This window comes from Gymnoscopelus microlampas (assembly GCF_963454915.1).
Source record: "Gymnoscopelus microlampas genome assembly, chromosome: 2".
Taxonomy (NCBI): domain Eukaryota; kingdom Metazoa; phylum Chordata; class Actinopteri; order Myctophiformes; family Myctophidae; genus Gymnoscopelus; species Gymnoscopelus microlampas.
In genome coordinates, this window is record NC_139939.1 from 23,554,451 (window position 1) to 23,569,436 (window position 14,986).

Consider the following 14,986-nt stretch of genomic DNA (forward strand, 5'->3'; position numbering starts at 1 on the left):
TGAAAAAATCACTAAGTGTGGAGGCCAAAATCGTCCCCCCAAAAACCTGTTAGGAGTACGTTTCAGGCAATTTAGAGTTGATTGGTAGTACTTTGTAGTGACTTTTTTTGGTCCCTAACATTCATCGAGCTCTGGACTTAGTATATTTATTTTTTCACCATTGTGTCACTACCGAAACGAAAGTTTGTCACTACCGAAACGAAAGTTAAATCCGAAAAAATCACTAAGTGTGGAGGCCAAAATCGTCCCGCCAAAAACCTGTTAGGAGTACGTTTCAGGCAATTTAGAGTTGATTGGTAGTACTTTGTAGTGACTTTTTTTGGTCCCTAACATTCATCAAGCTCTGGACTTAGTAAATTATTTTTTTCACCCAATCATACTTTAATATGTTCATCTTACTGTGGACATGTTTGCCTGAAAAGGAATCTTTGAAATGTTTAATAGTTTTAGAATTGTACTCCTTTAAAAGTTCAGAGATTTATAATGGAGGTCGATGGACGATTTTGGGACCACAAAAAAAAACTTTCACCTAGAAACTCCATTCACAGTTCAAAAATTCCACCTTACTGTGGACATGCATGCTTGAGATTTTTTTTCTTTGAAATCATTTGTAGTTTTGGAGATATTTAACTTTAAGCGCCCTATTCATTGTCAATGCGGCAATGGACATTTAAACTTTTACCTGGGGCTTTTACCTTTATCTAATATTGTAGTGAATACTTCACAAGTTAACAGACTACATCAGAATCTCTGTGGTGCAGTGGTTTAGATACAGGGCTTACAACCATAAGGTTCCTGGTTCAAATCCAATAAGGACATCTTTCCAACTTTTATCTGACTCTTGTGGTCTGTATCTAATCTTTCAGTGAAGAGCGTACAGGAGACCAGAGAAAAAATCAACCATGGTGGAGCTGTGGTTAAAATACAGGCCTTGCACACAGAAGGTCCTGAGTTCAAAACCAGCAAGGACATCTTTTCAACTTTTACCTGGCGCTTTCACCTTTATCTAATCTTTTAGTGAATACCACGCAAGTTAACAGAATAATAAGAACCTCTGTGGTGCAGTGGTTTAGATACAGGGCTTGCAACCAGAAGGTTCCCGGTTCAAATTCAACCAGGACATTTCCCAACTTTTATCTGGCTCTTGTGGTCTGTATCTAATCTTTCAGTGAACATCCTGCAAGAGACCAGAGAAACTATGAACCATGGTGGAGCAGTGGATAGGATACAGGCCCTGCACACAAAATGTTCTGAATTCAAATCCAACAAGGAATATTTTCCAACTTTTACGTGGCTGTTTCACCTTTATTATCTAACCTTTCAATGAAGAACATGCAAGTGAACAGAACTAGGATGAATTACAGTGGTGCAGTGATTGAGATACAGGGCTTATAACCAAGAAGGTTGCTGGTTCAAATCCAACAAGGACATTTTTTGAGCTTTTGCCTGACTCCTGCACCTTTATCTAATCTTTTAATGAACAACACGCAAGTGGACATAGTCAGTAAAAATCGCTGTGGTGCAGTGGTTAAGATACAGGGCTTACAACCGGAAGGTTCCCAGTTCAAATCCAACTTGGACATTTTTCCAACTTTTACCTGACTCTTGCACCTTCAAATCCCACACATGCTGATTTGCCATTTCCAGGATTTGATTTCCAGGATTTGAGTCTTGAGTCCCAAGACTCAAGACCCAAAAGAGTCTTGAGTCGAACCAATTACTCCCGCGGAGATTACTCCGCGGGAGTAATTGGTTCGACTCAAGACCCAAAAGAAGGTGAACTGACTGTAATGATTCAAAATGTCATATATAGAATGGAAACCCCATTCAAACTTTAAAATGTTCATCTTAATATGGACATGTTTGCCTGAAAAGGAATCTTTGAAATGTTTAATAGTTTTAGAATTGTACTCCTTTAAAAGTTCAGAGATTTATAATGGAGGTCGATGGACGATTTTGGGACCTCAAAAAAACCCTTTCACCTAGAAACTCCATTCACAGTTAAAAAAATCCACCTTACTGTGGACATGCATGCTTGAGATTTTTAAGGTTTCGAGGCCTATCAGGCTCGAAGCCTTATTACGTCTCTACACTTTCACTATTATTCTTCCGCCGTTTTTGGCAGTTCTGGCCTAACCGTGCATACGCTTTTTACGAAACGGCAATATGGTAGAGGGCTATGCCAAATGGCGAAGACCCGAAACTCACAACCATCGGCCAAAGGGTGGCGCTGTAGCACTCAATTGAAATATGCCAACTTTGAACAGGTACAACTCATGTCCTGTTTGACCTACAGCCATGAAACTTCGATACACACATGTGTCTCCTCATGCCTAACAACTTTCACATTTTGACTTTTGACCTCTGACCTTTAGATCTCCCACCATTTTGAATTATATGAAAAGCAGTTAAAATCTATCTCCTCCTGGGATTTTTGAGCAATCTGCACGAAACTGTCTACACATGTACTTTGGACCTATGCCGACAAAAATATGGTTTGGATTTTTTCTAAGTGAAAACATTAAGCTTTTATGAGCCAATGAATATTGCAGTTTTATGAAAAATATTCGTCTGCCCCTAACACTTACATGCAGACTCACATTTGTTTGAAACTCTGCAATAATGTAGAGGGTCATTCCAAGTATCACTGAAACCAATCTTACTCCAATTGGTCAAAGGGGGGCGCTATAGCAATTTTTTGAAAATGCAAACTTTAAACAGGCAAAAGTCATGCCTCGTTTGGCCGACAGCCGTGAAACTTGCTTACACATGTGCCTTGACTCATGAGAAACACATCTATCACTTTGACCAGTGAGCTCCGCCCTCAGATTTTACGCTATACTGAGCAGTTTGAAAAACATTTAAACCAAGGATTTCTGAGCAATTTGCGTGAAAGTGTGACATGTGTGTGAACTCCCTTTACTCCAGTTCAGGTCTGTTGGTCCAATGGCTTAATCATCTGCCTTGAAACCACAGGGTCGCCGGTTCAAATCCCATCTCATGCAGACTTCATCTCAATTGCATTGCACACAACATGACTGTATCAATGAATAAACGTGCAATTGTTAAATTAAACGCTTATTGAGAGTAGTTATTTTCAATGTATGACTTACTTCATTCCCTCTTTTGTTTTTTTTTGTTGGATTCTCCTTTTTCACTAACTAATGCTGTGGATTGGATAGGTTAATCAGTACAGTGTTAGCCTCATGTGTCGAAGGTCCACGGTTCAAACCCCACTCATCACAGTTTACATTTAAATTGCATTGTACAAAACATGACCCTGTTAATTCAGACATGTGCACTTTTTAAACAATAACATGAAATGCTTTTGAGAGTAGTTGTTTTTTATGTATGACATACTTTCTTGTGAAAATAGTCGATCTACAATCTCACACCTTTTTAGATAGCAACGCATTGTGAGCTTGTAGATCGACTATTTTCACTAGTTTCCATTCCGAGGAGCCAAAAAATAAATCTGATGGATACATACCTGTATCCATCGATAAAGCTGGCGTTGATATAGTCGGATCCCTCCACTCCTCTGATTGGCTGTAGGCAGACACGTGTGGTTTCATAGGGCATGATGTTGACCAGCCGGTTCTTGAACTTGTTACATGGGAGGTTGGCACTGACGAACCGCGAGGTGTGGGCCTTGGCACTGGCCAGACGCTAGGATGGAAGAGACATCACTGGTTATATAAGGTCAGCGAAGGAAGCATGAAGGATAGTGAGAGGGGTGGATGGAAGGGAAGGAGGGATAGAGAGGAAGAGGAAGAGGGAAGAAAGAAAGAAAGAAAGAAAGAAAGAAAGAAAGAAAGAAAGAAAGAAAGAAAGAAAGAAAGAAAGAAAGAAAGAAAGAAAGAAAGAAAGAGAAAATTGGGAGGGGGAATTGGTGGAGAGAAGGAAGGATATTAGGAGGAAAGGAAGTGAGGAAGGAAGTAAGGAAGGATTGACATACATCAACATAGAGTTGACAGACAAAATGATGAACCTTTATGGTTCTCAGAATGGGACGTGATCATGACCTGGCATCCATGTCTGTAACACTAACATCACTTAAGGCTGTTTAAATATTCTAAACCCATATTCCAACGTATTTAACCTCAGGCCCGGGTTGTTGTTGTTCGTACCGGACAACAGACAGTCTGGGCCGGGTCCAAGTCAAACGCCTGAAAGAACTTCAATTGAATAAACTGAACCAGGAGGGAAGGGGCTGGGAGGAGGTACGGGGCAGAAGTATGGGGGATACTGGTGGGGGTTTTGGTGGTGGTGGGTGGTGGGTTTGGGGGGGGGGGGGGGGGGTGAAACAGGCAAAGGGGAAAGAGGAAGAGGAAACTGGGGAGAGGGAGAGGAGAAAGGGGGCTAAGGAAACCACAAGGCCCCACACTGTCTCGACGCACATATGTGAACAAGAGTTGATCCTGCATCAGCGAAAACCCCCAGAACACACACACTCACACACACACACGCGCACGCGCACACACACATGCGCACATACTGTACAGTACACGCACGTATGTACACACATATGTTATTGTGTCGAGTGGAAACCTTGTATGTCCAAACTGTAATTTTCAGAAAACGGGAAAAGGAACCCGTGTTCCTATGGATGCAATGTAGAAGCTCTTGTTAATAATTTTCATTGGTTCAATATTTATGAAATCCACTGACATATTTAACTACCTTCACTTTCACCTAAAAGTTAAAAAGTAGAGCATGTAGATCGGCTATTTTTGCTACTTTTGTGACACTATGAGGCAATAATTTACGAGAAAACATGAAAAGTTGAAATATGGAGATGCAAGGTTTCAACGATAGACACACACACACACACACACACACACACACACACACACACACACACACACACACACACACACACACACACACACACACACACACACACACACACACACGCGCGCGCGCGCGCGCGCACGCGCATATACAAATGAACAGAAAATAGCCTCTGACCACGGGTTGACGCGGGTGAAAAGAGAACGGCAGAACAAGGGAGAATGAGGGCAGAGTGAAACCGCAGACTCCGAGGGAACAATGGGGTCTCACGAACCCAGACCGGGCCCATCGGTGGCTATTAGAACACTGTGGGAGAAACATCAGTCCCCTATTCTCTTACACACTGGCTCGGAGAGAAATCCCACACCGACCACAAGTTCTCTAGTTCACTGGGGTCCTCTTGATGCAGCTTCCAGTATCAACAACAGTGGTCTTCATGTCAGTCAGCTTGAGTTTTACTTCTGGTCTTATCAACAGAGTTTGACAATACAGTTACTCTTTGTCTCACGCCATCAGTGCTTCCCATATCCATTTAGTCATTTGTTCATTTGAACCCAAGCATCCTTATTCTGGGGCATGTCATAATAAGAGAACATTTGGCCAAAAAGGTGAATATTCTGTGAAAATACCTGATCTAGGGGTAAAAAAAAGAGTACAGACTCCTGGGGGGATGCAGGTATATATAGGGTTTAAGTGGACAATCAATGCAAAGCTTGATGTGACATAGAAATAAAAAAGAGCAACATAAAATGTCTGAGTATTACAGTAGGTCCCCAAAAGCCACCAGACCAGCTTCAGCGTGACTTGTATTGTACTCTATATCTATATCATTATACTCTATATCATACTCTATATCAGAGGCATAACATTTCACTTTAACCCATTAAGACTGGGAAAGCTTCTGTCATTTTAGATGTTAACCACTTTAACCATTATTTTATATTTTGGCTTTTCAAAAATAGCAGATATACAAGCTCATGACGCGGCACTCGGGATAACTCGGGGCTTGGCACTGAGAGAGTTAATGGGTTAATGCAAAATTGCATTGCTTGCCCTTTTAATGACGATGGTGGAAAACCCTACTGTATCTCAAATGTTGCCCCACAATCTCCACTAAGTGTTCGGCCGAGATAACCATGACATCTGGTCCGCATCACTCTAAGGCCGGGCAAATCATTCAGGGAACGCTGGTGGTTTTGTCTTTGTGGAGGAGAGCATTCCCATTAGCACAGGAATGCTTTACCATGACACTGTAGCATGAAGGAAACCCTATAACTCTGAGGAGGTCCCTACTTTCACTTTCACCGTCAGCTCCGTGCCTGTGGTGGTGCTGCTGTAGATTCCAATCATTCTCATTCAACTTGGGTTTGTTGCGATGTCAACCCGAGAACTTTTAGAATGTAAAATCATCTACTGTTGTGGTTCCACAGGGAGACCACCTGGTCCACAGGGAGACCACCTAGAATACACGTTTTCAAAGCAGGGGCCACCAGGGGGGCCAATAAAATTAAATAAAACCATTGGTTGGGGCACGTACTAAATGGTCATGGTGATATACTTGCTGTCTAAATGGAGACAAAGGACCAGAATTAAATAACTCTGTTCTGGGACCTCTTGGGACCTTGGGCAGAATCCTTCTAGGGCTGCAATAGTTAATATAACTAATTGATTTAATCCATTATAAAAAACTATCGATAATAGATAATAAAATAATAAATTAATTATCAATCCATAGTTTAGGCATGTCATTATAGGCGCGAAGTAAAAATAAAATTGTGTAAATAGACCATCTACCAGCTCCTCCAACTTGCTGTTTTCACTATTTTTGCCTCTCCGACCTCTCCGACCTACTACTACTACTACTATACCGTATACAGGTATAAATATATTTTTATAAACTGTAAATAAAAAAGCACTTCTCGATTATTCGATTAATCGAAAGGTAAGCAACAATAATAATCATTATTTTATACTTTGGGCTATTCAAAAATAGCAGATATACAAACTCATAGCTTGAGGTACGAGCTTGTAGATCTGCTAAAAAAAAACTTTATTATATGTAATATTATTATATACATAGAGAGATATTTATATATATTTTTTTCAAAGCAAACATTTTTAACTCAGATCTTTGGTTCTGGTTCTCCTCCCGAAACAAAGATTTGAGTAAAAAATGTTCGCTTAAAAATAATAATAATATCTCTCTATATATATAAAATAATATTATATATAATACAGTCGCAGCCCATAGATCCTTCCTCACCTTGAACTCCAGCTCCATGCCGGTGACGTTCTCTCCCGGCTCCATCTGCGTCAGCCTCTGGATGTAGGAGAACAGGCTCCTGGCGGGGACCTCCGTGTTGCCGCACGCCACCGCCTCCATCAGGGCGTCGTGGATGAACACGTACTGGTCCTCCGTCTGGACCATGTAGTTCCTCTGGGAGCGCATCAGAGTCACGTGGCCGTAGATGTCCATGGCCTTCTCCTGCTTGATGCGCTCCGTCATGGCGTCGATCACGATGAAGCAGCCTGTGCGGCCCACTCCAGCACTAAGGGAGGAAGGAAGGAAGGACGGATGGATGGAAAGAAAGGGAGGAGGGGAATAAAGAGATATTTATATATGAAGTACTAGAGTTTCGGGGGGCTACGCCCCCCTCAACCCCAGCCGCGCACGGGGCCCAGCGTGGCCGCGTGTATATTGGGGTACTCAAATTGCTGGAGTAAAACTGTGGAAAAGTAAAAAAAAAAAAAAAAAAAATTTGAAAAAAATATATTTTTGATGTTTGAGGGGGACCCCCGCGGACCCCCTGCTGGTCGACGGCCCCCCTGTGGAGTGTTGGGCCGCGCGGGGACCCCCCTGGAACATGGCGGACCCCTTCGGTGTATTTTTTTTTTTCATGAAGGTGGTTGCTTGTTTCTGGGGCTTGTTTTTAGAGAACCTGGCATGCCAACGACTTGGCAACCCGACTTGTTTGTTTTTGTGTTTGGGATGAACATGGCACGTGAAGGACGGACATAGTGTGATCGAGACATGAGTGAAGTGAAAGTAACGGCCTGGGTGGAACAAAGGAGGTACGTAAGAAGGGGGGGGGGGGGGGGGGGTTGAAGCAAAGGAGCTGCGTGTGTGTTGGTGTGGAGGAGATGGGCAGAGTGCAATGGCGGCGCAAGCCAGCGCATGCTGCCGCACGTTACACCAGAAATGGTGCCTGGAGAAAATGGTGACCAAAAAAAAAGTTTTGAAAAAAAGGAAAAAACCCCCGCAGCGGCTGGCAGCTGTTGTGGTGATGAGGTCGTGCGCAGGGTAAACGGTACGAAGCTGCCTCCCCTTCCGTTTTGTCCGACATTTGGTGAGTAGAATTAATTATGTTGCGCGGTGGAAAAGCTGTAGTGAGCAGTGAGATGTCCCCTACGCGAGGCGTAAATTCAGCGCGGCCGCCGTGGCGAGTCAGTTGCCGACATGTGGTCTGGCGGTGCGTTGTTTATTCGATAACAGAGCTGTGGGGTGTCGCACCCAGGGTGCGGAAGTTGCTCGCCATTTATATAGTTAGATATCATAACCTTTTCATGTCTAGGACCCCTAAATTAATATGTATTTGCCGCGGACCCACATAAGAAACAGTTTTGTGCCAGGGACCCCCATATAGAATTTGTGTTTAAATGATTTAATTAAGTTTAAATGTTTCAAAAATATTTGAAAATAACAGATCTACAAGCTCAGAGTACAGTATATAGGTTTAAAAGTGGTTAAACTCATTTTTATGCTTTATTAACTAATTTAGCTGGGGACCCCCTGTAACCCCCTCAAGGACCCCTGGGGGTCCCCGGACCCCACTTTGAGAACCACTGCAGTATGGAATATACATAATTGAACTGTCATTCCTCCTGTCTATGCGTGCGCCTTTAGATTTTTTCATTTTTAGAAAACAGTCTTATCTGTTCCTGTTGCACATGTAAAATCCCAAATATGAGCTGTTACAATAATGCTCCACCATCTTCTCTAAGTAAATTACAGTATGTATCATAGAGATGCCAGCAAGCAATATTGTGCACAAAGGACATGGTAATTGACATAAGAGCTGAGTCAGCAGCGCTGGTCTTAGGAAGATGTCCTCTCCTATTGACACGCCATCCGGAAATACAATCCATTTAGTCACCCACCCAAACACTTCACATTTTGTGCTGCGCTGGTAACTAAATGATGGAACAGACTGACCACGCAGGTTTCTCTGAATGAATAAAACCTTCTAGATGGTTAAATTAATCTCTTTCTCTCTGTGTGTGTGTTTGTGTAAGTGTTGCTCAGGTGGGATGAGATTCACTCCATTGAGTGATATATCAGCCGGTGGATATGCTAAGGCACATTATGATGGAGCCTTGCTGGGGTAATTCAATTTGACTGATAATCCTGTTAGATACTCCATAGGCCTGTTAGGAAGATAAGGAGGGGCCCCCTCTTCTGCCAACCTTTGCGTCTCCTTCCCTCAACCCCCATTACTCTGTCTCTAAAGGCCCCTTCTTACACCCCTGCTTCCGAATCAATCACTTTATCATTCTCGCATTTGCAAGAGGGGTTTCTTATAGCCTATTTCCTCTCTCCCCATTACTTTTCTTTAATTCGTCATTTCCAATTCTCCGTTGGCCTGGATTTGACCTCCTTCTCTTTCTCCCAATCCGCAGATATCCCTTCCTTTAACTCCTCTAACTCACCCTCTCAATCACTTGTCTCGACCCTTCCATCCAGCTGTCCCCGTCTCTCCTTCAAATACCTCACTAAGGCCTAGTCGCTCACTAATACCTCACTAAGGCCTAGCCGAAAATAGCCGATATACAAGCTCACAACACGTCGCGCTGCGACGTGTTGTGAGCTTGTATATAGGCTATTTCCGGCATGCGACGCGAGCAAGCTACAGAATATAAATCAGGCTGAAATTGCCCTCTCTCTCTCTCTAGGTAGAATTCATCCCGTATCGCCTCTCCTCCATCCTCTTCGTCATGTCTCTGGAGAACATGAGATAAGGGCTCCGTTCCAGCTCCGGAGCTCAGCGTGTGCCAGGGACTCCGCAGTCTTACCCCCCCAAACCAGCCAGCCAGCCAGCGAGCCAGCCAGCCAGCCAGCCAGCCAGCCAGCCAGCCAGCCAGCCAGCCAGCCAGCCAGCCAGCCAGCCTCCCGCTGCTCACACGGCACGAGAGTCTCATTTGAATATCAACTTATGAACCTAGCCGATATGACAACGTTTAATGGGTAAATAAATAGTCAACAGCTAAATCTGCTTATGTAGAATGGGGCCAGCAGCATGGTGGCTATTGTTGTAAAACTTTATAGAGGGCGTTTAGAGAGGAATGTGCGCGGGCGTCTAAGCCAGTGAGAATGGTTTTTGGGGTTTGTATAATGGTGGGTCAATCTCATTTCACTTCGCGACCTACGCGGGTTGATTTTATGGGAGATGTCTCGGGCCCTCATCGCGTTTCAATGAGCCTAAGGTTTATGAAAATTACTCTGCCAAGTAAAATCCAAAATAACACGCGTGTAAGTGTTCTCACGCACACGCACACGCACACGCACACGCACACACACACACACACACGCGCGCGCGCACACACAACCAATGACCACAATGATTATGGACCACATTGGAAATAAGTTGAATGTGTTCCTTGAACGTTTTAAGATTAATTGTGCTATCGTATATTGAACTCTGAGAACTGTCAGAAAAATAATCTGCATGTACTTTACTTTTTCAGAAACATATTCAGACACACACACACACACACATTGGTATTTCTATGCTTGTGAGGACAGCAAGGCACATTTTCTTTTCCTTTTTCTTGCCATTTTGAATACAAAAAGTAACCCAAACTCCAACCCTAAACCTAATCCCTAAATGCCTAATCCTAACACTGACTCTAATCTGAATATTTTCCTTTTTATAACCTTAGCACTAATAATCTTTGTTAACCAGGAAAACTAAATTGTTCTTGTGAGGTCTGGCATTTTGGATTTGGACCTCACAAAAGACCTACTGTAACTAGAACGCCATTTAAATATTTTGTTTGCCATTTTTTTTACCTCAAAATGTGACTGGACTGTGTGCTCTGACTGCACGTGCGCGCTCACACACACACACACACACACACACACACACACACACACACACACACACACACACACACACACACACACACACACACAATCGTATGCGTGGACGCTGCACACATCCACGTTGGACACATCTGCACAGAAAACACAGACAAATGCGTGCACATACAGTACCTGCAGTGGACAATCATGGGCCCTGCATCTGGAGGGTTGCAGGCCTTCACCCTGCGTAGGAAGGCCAGGAATGGAGTGGGATGTTCGGGTACTCCGTGGTCCGGCCAGGCAGTGAACTGGAACTGACGAACCTCTCGCTTCTCATTGGAGCCACTCTGCCGGTTCACAGTTGCCAGTGAGAGAGTGTTTTAACCCATTAAGACCTGAGGCCGATTCTACAAATGCCTTCTAAATCAGTAGTTCTCACACTTTCAAGATTTTTCAAAAATGTTCAAAAATAGCAGATGTACAAGCTCGCAGCGCGGCACGAAGTGAGCTTGTATATCTGCTATTTTTGAATAGACAACGCAAAAATCTAATATGACATTTTTCAAAAGGATTAAAAAATAGCATGTACAAGTGCAAGCTTGTACATGCTATTTTTTTAAAAGACACGAGAAGTGACACGCTGTGAGGTTGTATATCTGCTATTTTTTAATAGCCAATGCAAAATCTAAAATGGCACAGATGCTTTCCTGGTTTTAATGGGATAACACACAATGATGAGCATAGGCATGTGGCGGTAACTATATCTAGAACTGTAATTAAGTACAGTTTTGGGTAATTTTTTACTTTACTTGAGTATTTACATTTTCTTTTACACTTTATACTTCTACTCCACTACATCTCAGAGGCCCATTTTGTGCTATTTGACAACTTTTAGTTTGCAGATTTGGAATATGATTACAAAACATTAACTGATTAATTATGATGTATTATTATTGGTTTATGCTACTCAGCAGCACATAAAGTAATTCAAATCAGCCCCACCTTTACCAGCTGCAACATGTGACAATATTAATTACATTCCAATCATATGACTGTGAACTGGGCCATTCTGCATAATGAGTACTTTAAGGTTTGGTACAGTCAGTTTATTTTGATGCAAATACTTTAGTTCTTTTACTCAACTCTAGTTTTGAATGCAGGACTTACATACATACATACATACAGCACACACTGTCCTCCTACCTTATAGAGGGCAAAGGTCCTGACGGAGTAGGTTGCCAGTTCCACTGTGTCCAGCAGCGTGACCTGGATGAGGCCGTAGGTCTCTGTGCCTCTGGTAGGCCAGTACTGGTCACACTTCACCTGCAGGGTGAGACGTTTAGCTGTGAGAACATGATGCACAACGCTTTCACAACAGTGTTTTTGTGCGGTGGTGGTGGGGAGTGGGGAGGGGGCATGGGTGTGGGGTCTACAAAGCTTCTAATTCAGGGGTCTTCAACGTTTTCCCAGGCCAAGGACCCCTTAGCTGAGAGAGAGATGAAGAAGGTACCACTACATATTGTATAAAATTGTGTTGCAGATTAAAATTATTATCATCATTATATCACACAAAGATTTGGCAGCCCCCCTGTAGTAACTCTGAGGACCCCCTGCTGAAGACCCCTGTTCCTAATTGCTTAGTAAATTGGGGTGCTGCTGAAACAACATTTGTGAAACGGTGGTATGTGTGGAAAAAAAGGAAAAACCGTGCACAAAGACGTGTGCGCATGAAAGCCATTTTCGTGAGAGCGCGGGCGCACGCTCGTGTGTGTGTGTGTGCATGCCCGTGAGACACAGTGAGAGAAGTACAAAGAGAAGAGAGAAACTGGCATGCTCGCTTTCTAATATCTTGGCTGTGTCATAAAAAAATATATATATATATATATTTAACCGTCCATGTGACATGAAGCGTACGTGTTATGGGTTGGTGGGCTCTCGCCAGGATCCCACAGAGAGGCCTCCAGAACCCACACCTAGCACTTAGCCCCTTGCATATTTGACTAGTGTACATTGCCCTATATTCCATCCCACCAAATCCCTATGCAAAAATGCACACGCAGCACATCAAATCCCAGCATGCCGCGCCACCGCAACGCATTGAATTCCTCCCGTATCGGGCGGGCATATTTGTAGTTCTTTAGCTCGGCCTCAGAGACCACAGAGAGGAGAGATGGGGATGGGGGGAAGAATCCCATCGCTAGAGGAGAGGGGAGAAGCGGGCCTTTTGGCAGAATCAGGCCAAACCAAACGCTATGTGCTGATCCCTCCAGTCCTAACATCAAAGACAGCAGGGAGCTCGGCTCAGCTCGCTCTGCATTCCACTGCTCCAGACTGGGGATTATGCGTTTTGGCCCAAGACATTCGGGCTGTAATTACAGCTTTTCAACTGTCGTTTTCCCATCAGGCCCTGAGACACTGCAGGCCAGTGAGGACTGGAATGGTTGTCCATGTAGGGGGGCCTAGACCACTGCCAAAGCCCCAGTGGGATGGCAGTAAAATGCGTTGTGTAAAGAAAATAATGTAGATTGATATATAGGCTAACAGCACAACTTGGCTGTAGTCTTATATGGTTTGGTGTTGCACCGAGTAGGTCCCATGCTGGGTTTGTGTACATATCATCTGAATAGACATACTGCTTATGATGGATATAGGCATAATGAGTTATTGTTGACTCAAATGAGACTAAATCCTGTACTCGAGCAGACAGCTCACGATCTCATACAGATATGAAAGCAAGAGGCAGATGGTATAAAAAATAAACCGCAGGCATACAATCTTTCTATTTTTTCCCATTGCCGCACAACGTCACAGCTGTTCTGGTGGTGAATTATTGATCGTTTTAAGTGTCAAGTGATGCATCTAGCGTGGCACTGTAGCTACAGTAGAAAGGCTGTTTGGGGAAAACCCCGTTTTCCAACTATTTCTGTTGCCGATGACGTGGTCTACAAATTCGACGTCTGTACAACAGAGCTTAGCGCTGTCATCATGCAATATCTGGAGTCTAACATGCCCACACTGTAAAGTCCTGAGTGTGCATTTAACTCTGGGAGTAAACGTATGGACCTTTACGGGTCATTTTTGTTGCCCTCTCAGAGTTGAATTGTCACTCAGGAGTTTGAAGTGCACTTTCTAAACTGCTGTGGTCAATCTGAACCCCATTTCAGGCCAACTGACTGTGAAGAAGGCTTGTGGCGAGCATTCTCACTCAGTGCACTGGGCTTTTGTACAGAAAGAAAAACAGAGTACAGCAGAAAATAAAACAACAAGAGTGAACAGCAACAACAGGTTAGGAGGAGAAAACCATGTGAGAAGAAGTGGTGTTTTGCACAAAGGATAAAGGCTCACTTATACTCTGTCAAACGTCTGTGTCGTACAACAAAAACTTTTTTTTGTCGTGCGATGCAGTCAATGGACAGGGTATAAATTGGCCTTTAGCAAAGGAGAGAAAGAGAGATCTTGCCTTAGAGAAGAAATAAGAAGGCATCTGAGGGTCAAACAGACACAACAGAGAGAGTTGGAAGAGTTGGTAAAGAGAAAGAGCTTTAACACAAAGCACAGGTTAATAGGAATAAAGGGACAGACGAGAGGAAGGAAATTCATTTGGGGAGCAGGGCTCCAGACATAATTGGTTAGCACTTAATTAATCACGAATCTTACCTCGAGCCATGTATGTTCATTCCACTCTGATATTAAATTTACATTACATTGAATATTGACTTTTTTTTTTGTTAGCTAACAAAATGCCTGGAAGCAAAAATGATTATCTACTTGATTGCACATTTTTCCCCAGTTCAGCTGCGATTGTCTTTGCAAGTCTCATGCACTTTCTATTCCATTGTTTTTGTTCTATTCTATCCCCATCCATCACCCTTAAAGGTACGGTAAGTGATAGTTTTTGGTTCAGACCAACCAAGTGTTTTGTTAACAGGGGTCTCCTCGTCTCTCCACCTCTTCAATAAACAGAAAATACATTTTGATGGGGAGGGGTACCCAATGTATCAATTTAAATTCTATACAGTTCCAGTTCCAATTTTGTCTGCTCGTTTCTTTGTATCACCACTTCCAATGTCACTCGTTTAATCTGTATCTTGTGTGAGTTCTCTCTCCTGATTG

At 43.2% G+C, this 14,986-nt stretch overlaps 1 protein-coding gene across 1 annotated transcript in view; it reads right to left on the minus strand.

Moving 5' to 3' along the window:
* Positions 1 to 14,986, minus strand: part of ptprdb (protein tyrosine phosphatase receptor type Db) — a 138,769-nt gene that overhangs the window by 14,726 nt on the left and 109,057 nt on the right. The window contains exons 28-31 of the mRNA XM_084070460.1: positions 12,077 to 12,196; positions 11,066 to 11,220; positions 7,058 to 7,343; positions 3,491 to 3,669 (exon numbers count right to left, since the gene is read on the minus strand). Of these exons, the coding sequence (XP_083926586.1) occupies positions 3,491 to 3,669; positions 7,058 to 7,343; positions 11,066 to 11,220; positions 12,077 to 12,196 (740 nt within the window). The remainder of the gene's footprint in view (positions 1 to 3,490; positions 3,670 to 7,057; positions 7,344 to 11,065; positions 11,221 to 12,076; positions 12,197 to 14,986) is intronic.